Below are 16,994 nucleotides of genomic sequence, written 5' to 3'. Positions count from 1 at the left end.
GGAGGTGTATCTGTCAATCATAAGATTTCACCCTATGTATAGGAAAAAACCTTTTTGAGGACAGTCTTTAAGAATGGCATTTGTTCTTCTACCAAGTCATATTTTAAAAAAAATAAACAAGAACTTCCAGCTAAAATGACAGTGCAGTCAACCTAGGACCTTTAAATTGAACCTCTGAAGTCCCAACACTGAGATTTTGTCATCCTTTAAGCTAATTTATCTCTTCTTGATATTTATCAATGGGTTAAATTTGCATAGAAAATAACGCGCGGAGGAGTCAGGCTCTGTGAATGGAGATATGGATTAGGGTTGCTTCCTTACTACTGTACGACCTCAGATGAGACACTAAATCTCTTTTCCAATCATTCAGGTATTTCTGCCCAGTTACCTCAGTAATAATTTTTAAAAGCAGATCATTATCTTATGGGTATTTCAGAGACATGATTGGCAACTCTTATGCTCAAGGTAAGTGGGGGGAAGGCACCCTAAAATCAAATTTTAAAGACAAAATCAGTTGAGGTAAGGGTAAACTTCAGGCTCAATGGGATGACATCTTGAGGCTACTACTGGGAAGATTATCACCAAAGGAAAGGAGCAAGGTAGGACCAAATGGGGAGTTGCTCACTGGGAAATGTGGAAGGAAGAAGATAATTCAATCAATCAACAAATATTTTAAAGTGTCTACTCCATGCCAACTCTGCTAGTGGTTTCCATATGAATCAATTAACCTTTCTAACCATCACTAAATTCAACTGTTTCTACCAGTTGAAAAAGTACAAGCACTTTAAACACCCTCTAAATTTCAGTGCTGTAGGACAAAGTCCCAGTCTGCCAACCTGGGTTATGATTCTAGGCTAGGGTGTTGCAAAGAATGACAGCTGAAAAGCTCTTTGTAAATTTTATTCAATAAATATTTTCTAATAAAATGAATGAAGGTCGCCTAGCAGGAACATGAATTCTAGAATATTATCATTGCCAAACACTGAACTAAAAATGTTTGTGGAGCAATATTTTTATTTTACATCTGAAATTACTGCCGTTGGCAAGTACTTAAAACACTACCTCCTTGCTTTGCCCAGCAGGAAGACAGCATTTCATCCCTACAGTTTCGTAAAATACTCCCATCATTTACTGGACAAGGGTAAAGAACCTGGTCTGCAGAGCTGGCATTCTTTAAAAGCCTAAAATAACAGTATGGATCCTGACTATGGGTCTGCTCTTTGACTAATATGCTAGCAGTAAGGAAGCCCTGAACACCAGCTGGTCTGCCTCATTAGTATGGTTTAAATACCAAAAGCTTTTCAACATGATAGAACACTGTCAAATGGAGCCATATGCCTCTTTTATATTCCACATGTAGAGGCACATACTAATCTGCAATAAGATCAACGATAAGAAACTAAAATAATTTTGTATGCAGACATATTTGGACAACATCTTATGCTAAATTATCTTACATCTAAGTCAGTTTCCTTGTTATAGAATTAACTAGGTTTCTCCCTACCCACAGATTAGTTCATATGCTATCAATAGTTTGTAGGGGAAAATAACTGATTATTGTGATTAAAACTTGGTAACTGTGGCAGGAGTTAGAGAAATAATATGAAGATAAAGAAGCTAGTTTTCTCAAGCTGATAAGGGAACATTCTGCAGTAAATTTGACAACTTCCTTCTATTTGATATCAGGGATACAGCTTCACCCAGCTATATCTGATGTGAAGACACTTCCACCTCTCTTAGTCATTCTGTCTTCTGTCAACAGGCAGTCTTCTGAAAACATTTCTAGGAATGACTATTTCCTCCCACCCCAAACCCCTGCATCTGTTTAGGTCACAATGGTCAGGGATTGCATGTAATTATATGGAAAAATGGAGCTAAGGAAGAAGAAGGTGAAATCTGTCAAAAGCTAAAGAAGGGAATCCCACTGAATCTGAACGGAGAAGCAGTAGGGTGTAAGAGAAAGATAGCTGGATTGGAACTGGGTCTCACATTTAATAACTATGTGACTGCACAAATTATTTAACCTCTCACGGTCTAGGTTACTTTGTCGGTAAATAGGGACAATAATAGCACCTAGCTTAATGTATAGAAAGTACTTTATAAATCAGAAAGCATTAGATAAATGTCAGTTAATATTAATTAAAAGAAATGAATGTATAATGGGAAATGCTGGTATGTCTAGTGACTGCTCTCTAAGAGTCAGTCAATTAGAAATGGTCTTTTGAAATATAACATCTAAGAACCCTGCATTTTTTTTCATGGTGAAGATGTTGAGAGTTTTGTGAGGAAATTATGACATTGGGGGGAAAATCTGAAGGGTCTCTGCTTGAAAGGTTAGAAAATGAAAACCAGAGAATCAAATTCTAGAATGTATCACTTTTACTATCTATACCACCAATCGCAGTTTCTTAAACCCAGATATCCCACTTCACTAAGATCAATACAGTTCTGGCTCAGTACCAGAAAGTACAGTACTAGACCCAGGTCCATCAATAGAATTTAAGCTTCTTGAGGGCAGGAACTATTTCATTTTTGCCCTTGTATCATTAGTATCTTGTCATTGTTGTATTTATCCTTTGCTCTCAAAGAGAACCATGACATCAAGATGATGACATGACTTGCAGTTGACTTTGATTTGAGTGAGGGAGGGCTGTGTAAGGTCACCAACCTCACTTTCTTCTCCTGAGCCATCTGGGTCCAGTGATCAGATATTCATCAGGATGACTGGAGATGGTCCAGGATGCAATGTGAGACCCTGGCACTTTCAGGCTAAGGTCTACTGTGCTGCTCATACAACAGGGACTCAATAAATACTTGTCGATAATTTGAGTGATTAATCCCCAATCTCAAAGAATCATAGGAGATCAATTTGCTTTAAGGACTAATCTGAAAGTCTGTTTCTACTTTATTTTTAGAAATGGCAAAGGAATTCTTATCTTGAAATCCTATTTGAAACTTCTGATGTCATCCCAAATCAGGCTCAGAAAGGACCCAAATTCTCTGCTCAGTTTTGGAATTGATCAGCTTTCCTACAAATCCAGGCCCATTGTCTGATGACCTGGCATATGTATATATATATGTATGTGTGTGTGTGTGTGTGTGTGTGTGTGTGTGTGTGTGTGTGTCCTCTCTCTCTCTCTCTCTCTCTCTCTCTCTCTCTCTCTCTCTCTCTCTCTCTCTCTCTCTCTCTCTCTCTCTATATATATATATATATATATATATATATATATATATATATATATAGCACTACTTTAAAAGAATTCCAGTTTCCTCCTCCTCTTCCTCGTTTTTCTCCTCTCCTCCTTCACAACCCTCACTCACCATCAGTAACAGCTAGCAGGGGCCATTTGTGCTTTGTCCTGCCCTATCCTTCTTACCTCTGCATTATAAAATTTCTTATTAACTGCAACTCAGGATCAAAAATTTTGTACTTAGTTTCACCGTTTGTTAGGACTCTTTCACTTGAATAGCCTTACCAATAGTATTTCTAATAAATATCAGAGGAAAGCAAAATTAAAAAGAAAACTTTCAGGTATCTGGGGTCATAAATCCAATCTATTCTGAACTAGGACAGAAAAGCAAATTCAGAAACTAGCTGTTCAGTTTCTCTTTTTTCACTCATAAACCTTTCGTGTGGTTTACCCCTATTGTCTCCACTCCTCAGCTATCCAATTCCATCATTTTAAAGTTATTTTTTTCAATGAGCAAGAATCTATTTTCTCTCCTTTCTACTTCCCTCTACTGGGGGGATGAAAAGAGGAACAAAATCTGTGTGACAAATGTGCATATTCAATCTACCTTGTATTTGGGGATATCTGCTTTATAATAATACTAAAACTGATCTCCCAAAGGTCACCATCGATTTTCAGGCCAAACGCAATGACTTTTTCTCATTAATCAACTAATTACTTAATTTACTCCCATCTTTCCAGACTGACTTCATGTGACTTCCCCCTCAGGCTTACTACTTTTCAGCTAATCTGGCCTATTTGCTGTCCCCCAGACATGATATTACAAGCTGTTCCCCATTCCAGAAATTCTCTTTCCTTCCTGCTCCCCTTAAAATTTCTCAGTTCTTTCATGGTTTGGTAGAAGGGCAGTTGGCACATGAGGCTCCTACCTGGCTTTCAAGACTCTCCATGATTTAATTCCCTCTGCTTCCCCCCCCCCCCATATCTCTCTAGCATTATGTCCCACTTCTCCCCAGATTGCAACCTCAGCCATAGTCAAATAGCTCTGCTCAGGGTCCCCTCCACACACAAAGTCTGTTTTTACAACTATGCCTTTGCCTATGCTCTTCCCCTAACCCAAAATGTCATTCTTCATACCAGCCTACCCCCTACCTTGGTAAATCTAGTTCTTATCTATCCTTCAAGGATGAGCCTTTTCCAGTTATTGAAGTCAACACTGATCTTTCCTTTTGCTGAACTCCTGTTCAACATCTTATAGCTCAGCACTTCATTGATATTTGATTTTTTCTTATTTTTAATATTCTCTCCCCAAATAGGTTATGTGCTTCCTGAGGGCAGTCAGTATGCCTTCTGCATCTGTAGCATCTCCTCTAATTTCTAGCTCTTTATGAACACTATGATTAAAATTTGCAGACACAGTCCAAGTTTGCTATTCTTAGGCAATTTTAAAGTTATGGGTTTTTTTATTAGTGCAGTTAAAATTTTTAAATTTTTTTTCATATGTTTATCTTCATCCTACAAATGACATCAGGGTCCCTGTCCTGAAAGTAAACAATCCAGAGAAAGGAAAGACACAGAGTTACAGAAAAGGGATTATGGAGAGTCTTTAAGGAGTCTTTTTACTGGTCATAATTAAGAATATACTAATATAAGACAGTAACAGATACCAAATATTACAAAGCTTTTAACAGTTTTAACTTTAGCCTTCAGTGATTTAAAAAAAATTCTTTCAGAGTCAAAACAAAGTATACAAAGCCTGCTAGGAACAAATTTCCTTTTTTTCTAAAATGAATTGAATGGGATAATCACATAACTTCCTACCCAGCAAAAACATTCTATGATATTATAAATATTTTGTCAAATGTTAAAAAAAAAGGCCTATGAGTAAACAATTGAAATGGACACATCTCTCCTTCAAAAGCAGGACCTCTGCAAGTTCACTATTAGTATTGCAACTATCTTGTGGATTTTGAAAAGTCTTATTTCAAAATAAGGAAGCTGAGGTTTTAGAAATCACATCTCATGTACTAGGAGGATAAAACTTTAATGACAGCTAAGCCTGAGTATATATATATTTCAAAATGGCAACCTTCCTGGGAGATTGCCTCATCTAGCTGTTCAGTTTTGATTTCAGCATTTCAACTCTGAGGAGCTAAAAAAAAAAATCCCTAAGCGTTATGTGATACTCTACTCTTCAAGGTCAATGATATCCAACCTCAAAAGATAAAGTGCCTTTTGGTATCTGAAATGGAAAAATAAGATCCTGAAATCCTTCTTAACCAAGGTTTGTTGGAATGTTTTATGTTATAGACCTCTCTGACAGTCTGTTGAAACCTATATGATCTTGGGTGAGTCATATCTCTTCTCTGGCCTTTAGTTTCCTCATCTGTGAAGTAATGGGATTGGTTGTTGACAGAGAGGTGATAAATTCAAGGCATATTTTTCACACATCAAAAATCTGAGATTTTGCTTTGTTTGCAGGGCTAGTGATAAGGTTAACAAAATGAAATAAAGTTAGAAAAGAAAGTTGTTGAAGCATTTTTTCAAATGTATAAATGAACAGTGGGAAAGTGAGTAGGAAACAGACAAGCAGATCAATTTTGAAAATAACATGTTAAGACTAAGGGCATGCCCATCAATTGAGAAATGTCTGAAAAAAATGTGATAGATGAATGTAATAATATACTATTGTACTGTAATGATTGATGAAAGGGGCAGTTTCAAAGAAATCTGAGAAGACTTGTAGAACTGATGCATGAAGTAAGAAAAACCAGGAGAACAATGTATACAATAACAAGAACTTTGTAAACACAAACAACTTTTGACAGACAAAAATGATGACTACTCCAGTAAGGATTCCAAAGGATTGATGATGAAGCTAGCTATTTACCTCCTGAAAAAGAGGTGATGAACTCAGGGTACAGAATGAGCCATATATTTGGATATGACTAAAGCAGAAATGTGTTTTGCTTGACTATACATATTTGTAACAAAGGCTTTTTTTTTAATGGGAGGAGAGACGGGGGAGAAAAATATTCTTGTTCATTGAAAAAAATTTAAAAGCCTTTAAAACAATCTATAAAGCTTAAAAAAGAAAACAGCAATAAAAGAATTTATCATAGATAGAAAGAGAAGTCAACAAGCTATAGATTACTTATATTTGTAGCTTCATGTACAGTCTTCTTTCTCTGTTCCATTTTGTATAAGTCTTATTTTATCCTTGTCAAGTTCATAATTTTTTTTTAAATGTGGAAAAAATAAAATGAATGGGTTGGATTAAATGGCCTCTAATGTCCCTACCTACTCTAAATTCATAAGCCTACAAGTTTATGACAGGGTGATCTATGACGCCTCTTTCAGTTCTGGCATTCTGCATCTCTACTTGCATTCTGCCCTCATCTCTGATTGTGTCTGGAATATCTCTCTGGATCCTTCCAGTGGAACCAAAGCCCCAACAGATCTTTCTAAACGGAAAAGATTGAATGGCCTTGCAATGCAGGAGAATTCTGTTGTCCCGTGACTGGTGATTTATTTTGTACACAGTAGCTCATGAAGGTGCAAAAAAGGATGCAATCTCTGTCCTTATTCACACAGGGGAAGTCACAGGGTTTCTGAAGTACTGAAGCTGAAATGTTAAAATCTGCACAATAAGCTCCAGAGATCTCTTCCCTAATACAGTCTAATCGTCCCAGACAAAAGTCAACTTTCTTTTAACGCAAGGGCTCATAACCTGGAGTTCATATGCCCCAAGGGGTCTCTCCCAAGATTTCAAGGAGTCTGTGAACTTATCTGGGGGGAAAATACAAGCTCTGCAATTTCCCCACTGGGGATGAGGAAAGAGATCGCATCCTCTTCACACTTTCATGAGCTGCTGTGGTCAAAATAAATTCATCACTATTAAGCAATCTCCCAGAACCAGGCTTAGGCAGGCTGGTCATAGGATGACACGACAGATTTCAAAGATCTCTCCTTCCTTGATAGTCTAATCCTGCAAGAAAACAGACAACTTCCCTCTAATTCGGGGGCTCTTAATCTGGGTTTATACGGCCCAAACCCCCCAGAAAATTTTTTTGGAGGTTCCACAAAATTGTCTGCAGGGAAATTTCCATTTATAGGCTTTCCCTGATTGCCAAAATGGTATATGATACACAAAAAAGTTAAGAAACTCTGCTCTAACGTATGTTTATATGCATGTAATGTTAATTTGCCCTTCCCTTTATTTGTGTTTCACCTGAAAAAGTTTCTATTACAACATTAGCCAGCTAAGTGGTACAGTGGAAAGAGTCCTGGACTTGAAGTCAGGAATTCCTGAATTCAGATCTTTTCTCCGACACTCTCTATGTGACTTCAGGTGATATTTAACCTCTCTCAGCCTTGGTTTCCTCATATGTAAAATGAGAATGATAATAGCACCTACCTCACTGAGTTGTTGTAGAGTTCAGATGAAATAACACCTATAAGGCACTTTGCAAATTTTAAACCTTTCTACAAATGTTAACTATTATTTAATGGATGTTCCCATGCCTTGGGACCATAAAGAAATTAGGTGGTATGGTGACTAGAGAGTTGGAACTGAAGTCCATGAGACCTGAGTGCTGAGTGGCAGATGTGTTCAGAACACTTGGAAAAGAAGTGCTTGTTTTCAGCTACTTCTACAGTATCCTTTTCCAACTCCCAACTCTTTAAGGTCATTAAAAGATTGAGAGGAGTGAGAACTGCACAAAGTAAAAGAAAGAGAAGGAACCGATCTACAGATGGATTCTAAGATATGGTTCTGCTATGACTAAGTAAAAGAATTTATACATGGTACCCTCTGTCTACACACCAAGATTAACATACAGGAGCACAGGTAACCTAATTCAAACAGGTCTTATGTAAAGTCATATCTCATTGTCCTGAAATAGGGCAGCCCTAAATTAACTACAGAAGAGCTAAACCAAGGAACTAAGAAATCCAAGCAATCTAAAGAAATCAGCAGTTTTGGGTAAAAGCCCACACTTTGTTTAATAATTTGACAGTCAATAAACATTTATTAAGCACCTACCATGTGCCAGACACACTGTCCTATGCACTGGGGATACAAAAAGAGGCAAAAGATGGTCCCTGACCTCAAGAAACTCATGATCTAATGACAAAACTTCTGTAAGTGACTATAATTTTCAAGTTTGATTTTCTTCATCCTTTATTATCATAGAATCACAGAGGTGGAAAGAAGACTGAAGGTATTCCTGAGTCTAATTATACCTGAACAATAACATTTTCTACAAAATCTCCGAGAAGTCTCCTTATAGACCTGCAAATTCCTTCATGCAGTCTTAATGTAATATGAAGTGCAGACTTTGTGTTCTCCTGATCATTCTCTTCTGGACACACTCCAGGTTGCCCAGAACTCTAGATGTGGTCCTATCTGGGCTGAATATATTTGGACAGTCGCATCTCTTATTCCGGACACTGTCTCTCTTAATACAGCCTAAGGTCATATGAGCATTTTAGGTCACATGAGCATTTTAGGTCACTTTATATTGGTGACTCACATTGACCTTGAAGTTCACTAAAACCCTCAGACCAAGAAATTACAAGAACCACTGTCTAGCCATGCTTCCCCGACAGAGGTCTAGTGCTGTTGGGATTTTTTGAACCCAAGTATAGAACTTTACACATTCCTGTTGAAGTTTATTTTATGAAATATGGCCCATCATGACAAGCTGTCAAGATCTTTTGGATACCATTGATTTTGTTGTCCAATATGTTAGCTGCCCCTCCCAGCTTCATGCCAAATAGACTTGGAAAACATAGCAACAACTACTAGTTTGCAAATAACTTAGTTAACCAATCTGAACTGCTTACCCATCAGCAAAGCAGACGGTGCATTTCCACATGTAGGTTTTCCTTAGGAAGACCCGACACTCAGAACATACTCGATGGCTACAGCCCTGGCATACACCTCCTCGGTTTATCACCAAGCCCAGAGACTTCTGGCATCGTGCACAGAACTTCTCTTTGTATTCCTGCTTGGTGTTCTTTGCTGGTCTCCATCGAAGATCCTGAAGGTGCAATTTCAGTTTCCTGCGAACCCAAGGAACCAAAGGATAAAACATAATTTAGCACAAGTTAACACTACCCCTCAATCCTGCCTCTACAGGGTAAATTTGTGCCATTCTCACCCCCTCGGAGCAAGGCACATAGGAATACAGTAGTAATATAGTATAATGTATTCTTAATAATAGTAATCTTAATTAAGTAATCAAAACATCTTAAGAGCATTACAATCAATGTTATATGTTATAATTATATCATAAAATAAATTACATGTGTGTAAAATACATTGTATGTTATAATGCACATAGTAACATAATTAAACAATATATTACATATATACAAGCATGTGTTTCATGTTATAATACATTATGGTGCATATAATAATGTATTTACTTCATATATCACATATATATGTGGAATGCATATTAAATATATCATAGTGCATATAATAGTATACTTATATAATATATTACATGTACATGCAAAACATGTTGCATGATTATGCACATACAACACAATTGTATCATATAATATGTTCTACATACATGTAATGGTATATATTACATATTATACCACTACAATATATAATAATGCATAGTAGTAATTCCACCTCACCAAAAATGAAAGTATTGAGAAAGAACAGCAAGAAAGACATGGAAAAAAAAACACTGTGGTATTAAGTCTCAAGGGAAGGACAAATTTACAATTCTCTAAATTCCCTAATGATGAGAACTTACAATGCTATTTAACTTACAGGGATATTTTTTCTCATAATAAGCTTATAAGGTAAAGAGCAAAATTACTACTATCTCCATTTTATGGGTAAGTAAATTGAGATTTAGGTTAAATGTCTGAAACTTTTTTTATTGTTATCCAAAACACTTATGCCTAGCATACTTCAAACCTTTCCACTCCTTCATCAAACATTTATTAGGTGCCTAATATTAGCTTAAAGAAGCAACATTGTATGATAGAAGATTGACCTCTGAGTCAGAAAGGCCTGGGTTCAAGTTCTACCTCTGAAATCCACACTGGCTGTGAGACCCTGGGCAAGTAATTTGCCCTCTTAGTATCCCTAAGTTGAAGAACAGTTGCTCATCTGCATTAGTAGAGTGAACCTCCCCTACATCAATGATCAAAAGGTCAGAACTAATGATAACAATTTCTTTTTATATAGCATATAAAATGTTTTCCTTCCCAAATCCCCATGAGGAAGATAATACAAGTATCGCCCCCATTTTATGGTTAAGGAAAACAAGACTCAGGGAAGTAATGTAACTTACCCACAATCTCACTAGGATCTACAGCTTGCTGGTCCATCTCCTTTTCAGTTCTACTACACTGTCTAAGGGTTGTGTTTGGGCTAGGGGCATGAAAAAAATTAGCATTTATATAGTGCTATGTGTCAAGCACTGTCGTTAAGGAAGGTATAAATCTTATACTATCAGAGCTTTAAGGTACCCCCTAAAAAAACACAAGAAACCAAGCTCATATAAGGAATTTCTTTTTTAAAAATTTTTCCCCAGATTATACTGGGGGTGGGACACTCTGAGAACAGTCTTCTTTTAGGCAAATCATTTCTTCACTTTAGGTCTCAGTTTTGTGATTTGAAAAATGAGGGACTGAGCTGAGTAATCTCTAAGATTGCTTCCAGCAAACAAAGTAGATGCCTATTAATGATAGATGAATGTAACAAAACATTAATATGCTGTAAGAAATAATGAACACAATAAAAGCACAGAAAGACTAATATAAAAATTAACTGATGGCAAAGGAAAGTAAGCAGAACCAGAAAAACAACACAGACAATGACTATACAATATATATGGCAAGTGGAAAAAGCAAAAATAAAACAATTCAAACTGAATGCTACAAAATTATAATGATCTAACTTGGCCTCAGCACAAGGATATGAAAAAGAACATCCCCCACAGAAGTGGGGGATTATGGGTGTACACTGCATATAATGTCAGACTTTCTCATTATGCTGGTTAGTTTTTGTGAACTTTCCCCCCCCTTCTTTTCTATTATGAAGAATATTTCTCTGGATGGGAAAGGAGGAGGATACATTGGAAAATTAGATTATATAAAAATAAGAGATATCAACAAAAATATATTTTAAAAAGAATTATTTCCAGTCCTATCATTTTAGGATTCTAGGGTTTCTTTTCTTCTACAGCTATCTATATGACTAGATGATGAGAGCTAACTCATAAAAATGACTCTAAGCCACTGCCAGCTTCCGATGATAAAAGAAAACCTGATCTCCAGTCATTTTACTTGCTGATGCAGAAAAGAAATGCTGATGCATTTGGAAGGTTTCTCAATAGTATGAACTGAAATAAAAATGGTTCTCTGGATGGCTTCTAGATAACCAGAAAATTTGAATATCCCTTCTCTGAGTATTCAGATTCTACAATGACATTATAAGCAGATTTCTTCCTTCATATTTTTCATTGTATTGACAGAGTCTAAAACTTCTGCCACTTAATCTGATGAAGAAAGGATTCACTGTGTTTTCTGCCCTTTCATACCACATCTCTTTCAAAAGCATTAAGAAAAACACAAAGCACCAACATAATACTAGATTTGTCTGAAAAGCCAGAATGTATATGCATATGTATTCACAGATACATCAGAGTCCACATCTATTCAGTTATGAGTAGGAAGGTCAGAGGATCTAGAGGCAGGAGTCTGGAGTTCAAGTTCTATCATGTTCCAGCTGTATGAATTGGGCAAGTTATTGTATCTCTCATAATCTAAGTTTCCAAATCTTCAAGATGGGGCTAATAGTATTTGTGCTACCTACCTGATGAGGCCAAGGTGAAGGTTCAGATGGATAATGTACATATATGTGTAAACAAAGCACTTTGTAACTTTGAAGTACTTCACAAATGTGGGCAGAGTTTAAATATGTAATAACAAGACCTTTTTAAATGATAATGTTTGTTAAATAGTGGGAAAATGCTTATAGTGACAGAAAGATGGAAGCAATTTAAAGTAATAATTCTATTCTAATTCATCTTTACAGATCAAGGAGATTTACATGGAATAATCTCCTTCCTCCTAGAAAGCAAACAGAGAGACAAGAAATATGAAAAAAGTAATTTGTCTTCATTTATATTTTAAGTAACATCTCCAGGCTGCTTGCTCATTTCATCAACCATTCTCCCACCCCCCACTCCTAAGCCTTGTTATGCCATTAAATGGACAAGAGGGTACCCAGAATGACCTGTTGGAAGGGCAGATCAGCAGTTTTAAAGAAAAGGTCATTTCTTCACATTCACTCAATTCCCTCTCACTGCTGCTCCAGCTTTTTCTTCTTCCAATTCAAATGCAAACTCAGGACCTTATTTGAAGGTGTCTGCAAAGAAGGGGCCTCTCCAAGCCTCGGTTTTGCCATGTGTGAAATGAAGTGAAAGGTGGGCTTTGCAATTCCCAAGGCTTAAAACTCTTTAACCTTCTAAGAACATAATGTTGTAGGAACAGCAAAGACTGGAGTCAGAGGCCTTGGGTTTATGTCCCGCCTCTTCCACTCACTAGTTCAGTGGCTTTGAGCAACTCACTTAACCTCTCTAGGACTCAGCTGTTTCATCTGTAGAATAAGATTAGATTAGGTCCCTTCTAGCTCTAAACATATAAAATTCTCCATATTTCCCTTTAACTGAGCCTTTAAATAAGGAAAAAACTAAAAACTGAAAAGGCAAGTCCACAAACTTGTATTAGCTCCTCTTTTATTGGCTGGTGGGTATGGGGAAAAGTAAGTGTTGGGAGCATATATGAATAAGCTTCTACCTCCCCCAAATCCAGAAGCTGTGCACTGCTGCAAAAATGAGGAGAGATGGGCTTTGGGCTGACAAAGGGCTCCGTGTCAAACTAGGTATTTCCCTGGGAGCTTATTTATCAGCATATATTGGCATTTCATTACCTGAGTTGGCAGCCTCAGGTTCCAGCTTTTCTCTCAAGCAGTTTTGCACATTTAACCAACAAATTGGCAATTCTGCAACCAAATACTGGTGTGAAGAGTCCTTAATTGTAGAGGACTTGTTCTTTGGAGTATATTCAAGGACAGCCCCAGTTAGTGAAGCAACATTTATTAGAGCAAGGCACCATTAGAAATGACTAAGAAAGACAGGTCCCTAGATTCCTGTCCACCTTCAGATTTCAGATAGACAGGGGTGGTGACCTCCACACCAAGTCCTTCAGCCTATGGATTTTCTCAGAGGCTAAGAATCACTTCCCCAAGTAACCCACCCACTAGTTAGTTTCTCTAAGAGGAGAAGAGAAAAAATAATGCAATCAAGGGTGATGCCAAGAAACAGACATAGTCAAATGCCAACGTACCTTATCCTCTCCTCCTCAACCTTTTGCACCATTTGATCTCGGTACAGAACCTGAAGTACGATCTCACGTTCCAGTTCCTTGAGGGAATTCAGATTGACTTCTTGGGTCATTTTCTTTTCCTTTATTTGCCAGGTGCTGAACTTGATTGGTTTTACCTCATTCCACCAAACAGTTCCTCCTGTTGCTTTGGCGTCGATGCCTCTGAAGAATAGTGACTAAGAGTTCTTGAAAGAGCTAACCTCTCTTATTTCATTGTGGTTTTGTTCTTTGTTTTTGGTTCTTTTTTTTCACTGTGTCATGCTTTTTGGGAGGGGAAAGTATCAAGAGTTTGTCTCCAATTAAGACATTATTTTCAAAACTTCTCTGCCACCTGGTGAGTGTATTCCTTCAAAAACAAAAAACACCTCCACCTTGGGGAGGTGGTTCCAAAGGCAAGGTGTGGTCCCAGATAGATATTTTAGTAGGTAAAAAGCAATCTGCAAACTTAAGGATATTTTTTAAAAACCACACAATATAAAGAGCTTGTTTTACTTGCAATACTTCACTGAGCTTCCCATGGCTGGCAAAGACTAACCCTGTCAAGGATGATAGGGACAGTAGACTTGCATGGGGTGGGAGGTTGGGTTAAATGACCTCCAAATAATCTTCCAACTCTTTTAGGAGTCTATATCAGTTGTCATGGAAATAAAAAGGTAGTCCAGTTCAAGATCTATAGGAAAGCAAAGAAAAAAAATTTTTTCTCTCATTTTTCTTAACCTACAATAACCAAAGCCGTATTGAACAAAGGTTGAAATGTTATGCACAAAAGTGGAACTTTTTTTCCTGATTTCTATGAATTTTCAGAAGTATTCAATAGATGATCCCATATTTTAATGAACATTAGATTGGTCAAATTTTAATTCCATGAATATGTATGCTGGGACCTTAATAGCCAAGTATAAAGATTTGTATAAAATATAATCCCTCCTGAACTTTTTGGTATAAGGAATCAGAAAAGAAATATTCTTAACCCGTTACTCAATTATTATGCCAACATATCGAACAATGCCATAATAAGATTTACACAAAGCAGGTGCTTAGTAAAAATATTTGTTGAATTTAATATTTGATACTAAAATCACTTTTTTAATCAAAGTTGTCACAATTGGGAGTTGAGGATATAGAGATATTCAGAGGCATAACGAGGCAGGAAGCCATCTTCATGTGGCAATTCTATCAATTATTCATGGGCTTTCATAGTTTTTGCAGACTGTCACACGAATCATGCCTTTCTTACTTCTGTTGGTACTAGATAAAAAGTTTTGCACATATTATGCTTGCTATCTTTTCAAGCAACTTCTCACCCACATCCCCTTCCGTCTTTTACTATCTCCACTCCAAATAAAGCCAAAAGGACATTTAGTTCATAGTATAATGGACAAATATAGGCTAATTAATTCATTTCATCAGATGTATTTGTGCAAATAAGCATTTATTCCAGAGACCTTATCCAGCAAAATAAATATATTAGATCCTTTTGTACTCTCTCCTTTCTCAAATGATTTGCAATTAATTATCCATTACATGTTGCACCCCCAGTCATTTAACTAGCATTTATTAAATGGCTATTATGTGCCAGGCACCATGCTAAGCTCTGAGGATATAAGGCAAAAGCAGTCCCTTCTCTCAAGGAACTCCCAGTGACTATAATAGAAGAGGTCAGGGAGGAAGGTATACTAAGAACAACAACATTTCAGAATTAAACAGCCAGCACAATTGCTGCTATTTTACAGAGAAGCTTCTGGAATGAGGATAAAATAGTTTCTTTACAATAGTGTCTCTTGATCCCTTTGTTCGATTGAAGAAGTAGAGTTCTGGGGAGATTTACCTCAGTGGGGGTGGGGAGGGGGGGTGGGCAGGAGGGGTCTGGTAAGACCTAAGAACTAACACACGTTTCTGACCATCAGTTATAAGACACAGCTGGAATGAGAGTCCCTGGGGAAGCGACAGAGGACAGTTTAGTTCAATTCAGAGCTGAAAAGGAGCAGTTGCTACAAGAGTTCTAAGAGGGGTTCAAAGAAGAGGTCTGATCTCAGCCAGAGGGGAAGTGTAAGTTTCATAGACATCGGCTGAGAATTCTGTCTGAAGAGAGCTACAGTCCTCTCTGCTTAGGAAAGGTTGACTAAGCACAGAATCTCCAATATATGGACAAGGCACACATATCCCTGAAGATGAGACCTGAGTTAAAAAATGCAAAATAGAAGTCCCTTAGGGACAGAGATTGTCTTCCTTTTTGGTTTGTACTCCCAACGTGAGTGCAGGATTTGACACATTGCAATCACTTAATCAATGCTCTAGAGTTCCTTCATTTGCTCATTTAGTCTCCATTTTCAGATGTTTGACATTTAATTCCTATAAGATGTCCACTCTCTCCACTAAGGATGTATATATTTATGGGAGAGTAAGTTCAAGGTATATTAAAGGAACGTACTGTGATTTAATTACTCAAACGGTGCTGTTTAATTGAAATACCACCAACTAAGTGAGTATTATGGCCCACTGGTAAAACTAAAATGTATTGGTAGAAGCTCAGGAATGTACCTTGGAGAAGACTGTGACACACAAATGCAAAAAATCTGAGGTAATTAACGGGAAGCCCAAAGGGATCTGTTGGCTAATATGTGTATATGAGAAAATAATTTCTAAATGATAAATCAGATGGCTTATTCTCAGTGTTCATCTTCCTTGAACACTGAAACATTTGGCACTGTTGATCTCCCCATACACTGGGATATTCTCTCCTCCCTGGAATTTTATGACACTGCTCTACTCTGGTTCTCCCATGGGTCTGCTTTTCAGTATCCTTTACAGAATCATCATCCATGTACATAATGTATACATACAAAACATGTATGTATATGTGTGTGCACATATACAGGCCTATGATTTCAGTGGTGTAGGGAACTTCTACCCCTGAAGGTCTGTAACTGCTCTGTAGCTTACAGACCTAGGGAGTTGCCTGAGGCATAGAGAGGTTAAGTGCCTTGCCCAGGTTACAAAGTCCAGAGAGTTCAAAAGTCAGAATTTGAACCTAAGCCTTCTGTACTCGGGAAGGCCTGAGCTCAAATCCAGCCTCAGATGGTCACTATCTGAGTGACTCTGGCAAGTCACTTTGTTGCGGTTTCATGATATGTTGTGGTGGAACTGTCTCAAAGAATTCAGAGTCAGACTACCTTTAATCCAAATTTAGTCATTTATTAAGATTGATGCCTCTCATGAAGCAGGTTAAGTTCCAAGAGGAACCAGCAACTTCAGAGAAAGCAAGATGGATTTTTATACTAAAGATGCAATTACATAATAGAAATTATGAATATTAAAAAGGCAGGAGGGGTTTGTTAAGGGTTAAGTAATAGGGGAGGGGTCCCAGCCGGAGTGGAACTG

General features: G+C 37.3%; 1 protein-coding gene across 1 annotated transcript in view; it reads right to left on the bottom strand.

Annotated features, from left to right (window-relative positions):
- SYTL3 (synaptotagmin like 3) overlaps positions 1-13,783 on the bottom strand; it is an 81,252-nt gene extending 67,469 nt beyond the window's left edge. Inside the window, exons 1-2 of the mRNA XM_072643817.1 lie at positions 13,575-13,783; positions 9,039-9,257 (exon numbers count right to left, since the gene is read on the bottom strand). Of these exons, the coding sequence (XP_072499918.1) occupies positions 9,039-9,257; positions 13,575-13,684 (329 nt within the window). The 5' untranslated portion in view covers positions 13,685-13,783. The remainder of the gene's footprint in view (positions 1-9,038; positions 9,258-13,574) is intronic.
- Between the last annotated feature and the right edge of the window lie 3,211 nt (positions 13,784-16,994).

Source organism: Notamacropus eugenii, chromosome 2 (assembly GCF_028372415.1).
Source record: "Notamacropus eugenii isolate mMacEug1 chromosome 2, mMacEug1.pri_v2, whole genome shotgun sequence".
NCBI lineage: Eukaryota > Metazoa > Chordata > Mammalia > Diprotodontia > Macropodidae > Notamacropus > Notamacropus eugenii.
The sequence above is the reverse complement of the archived record's forward strand: the minus strand, read 5'-3'. Positions and strand labels throughout refer to the sequence as shown.